This window comes from Sinocyclocheilus rhinocerous, unplaced genomic scaffold, assembly GCF_001515625.1.
Source record: "Sinocyclocheilus rhinocerous isolate Xijiao unplaced genomic scaffold, SAMN03320098_v1.1 C36449983, whole genome shotgun sequence".
Classification (NCBI taxonomy): Eukaryota; Metazoa; Chordata; class Actinopteri; order Cypriniformes; family Cyprinidae; genus Sinocyclocheilus; species Sinocyclocheilus rhinocerous.
In genome coordinates this window covers 1-1,147 of record NW_015781266.1, presented here as the reverse complement: position 1 = coordinate 1,147, position 1,147 = coordinate 1, and the positions used below count along the sequence as shown (strand labels likewise).

The following is a 1,147-nucleotide window of genomic DNA, read 5'->3' as shown; positions in this document are numbered from 1 at the left end:
GTAAAAAACCGTTCACGTGTTCCATCTGCAACCTGTCGTTTGCCCGCATGGACAACCTTAAAGCTCACACCAAGACTCACAACAAGGAGCGTCAACAAGGAGAAGCTGAGACCACGGGGCCTGCGCCGGTGGAGGCCACGTCAGGAGCTGAAGAAATGCGCAACATCCTCCAACTCCAGCCCTACCAACTTCCCACCCACCCCGAGCAGGAGATCCAGCTGGTGGTGAACAACATCAACCTGTGCCAGGATCAAAGTATCAGCATCATCACTGCAGAAGATACTTCTGTGGAACAGGGTCTCACGCTTCTCACCCAACCTTCTGGTCACGTCCCAAACCTGGCGCTGGTCACGCCAGATGGATTAGATGCCAGTACTCAAATCCAAACCATCAGCGTTTTAGGAAGTCAGGTGAGCGGCGGACAGCCAGAGCAAATGCATGTCATCACGCTGACCAAAGAAGCCATGGAGCAACTGCAGGTTCATCACGGAGGTCCACAACAGCTGCAGGTGATCCACCAACTGTCTGAGAGCTCTGCTGAAAATCCCAGCCAGACGAGTCCAGCGGGAGGCATTCACATCAGCAGCCAGAGCGGGCAGCCCATCTCCATCAGCCAGACCAGCGAGCAGATCCCCAGCGATCAGATTCAGGGCCAAACCTTCCAGATCCAGGCTGGAACCGTCTCGTACCTCTACACCACCAGCATGACCCCGCAAAACTGAACTGACACAGTTTGAATCCATCAGGATGCTGATGCTGATACTCATAATGCTGATGCTTGTTCTCTTTTGTTGTAAATGGTTATATTTTAAGAGAGCAAAGCTGATTTCATTGAGAGCAAGCAGAAACATCTTTTTTTAAATGACTTCATAAAGTATTGCCATTATTAATGTTTTCTGTACTTGTTAAAATTCAACAAAAGAGAACAAGCATCAGCATTATGAACGAGTTTGTAAAAAAAAAAAACAATGCTTATACTTATTCTCTTTTGTTGTAAATGGTTATATTTTAAGAGAGTAAAGCTGATTTCATTGAGAGCAAGCAGAAACATCTTTTTTTTAAATAATGACTTCATAAAGTATTGCCATTAGGGCTGCACGAGTATGACAAAAATCATAATTGTCGATTATTCCCTTGAAATTTTAAT

At 45.9% G+C, this 1,147-nt stretch overlaps 1 protein-coding gene across 1 annotated transcript; it reads left to right on the top strand.

Annotated features, from left to right (window-relative positions):
* The first annotated feature begins 6 nt into the window (after positions 1 to 6).
* On the top strand, positions 7 to 839 carry LOC107736039 (zinc finger and BTB domain-containing protein 24-like). Its single transcript, XM_016547552.1, has one exon. The coding sequence runs from the start codon at positions 48 to 50 to the stop codon at positions 720 to 722; it is 675 nt and encodes a 224-aa protein (XP_016403038.1). The 5' UTR covers positions 7 to 47; the 3' UTR covers positions 723 to 839.
* Positions 840 to 1,147: the final 308 nt, after the last annotated feature.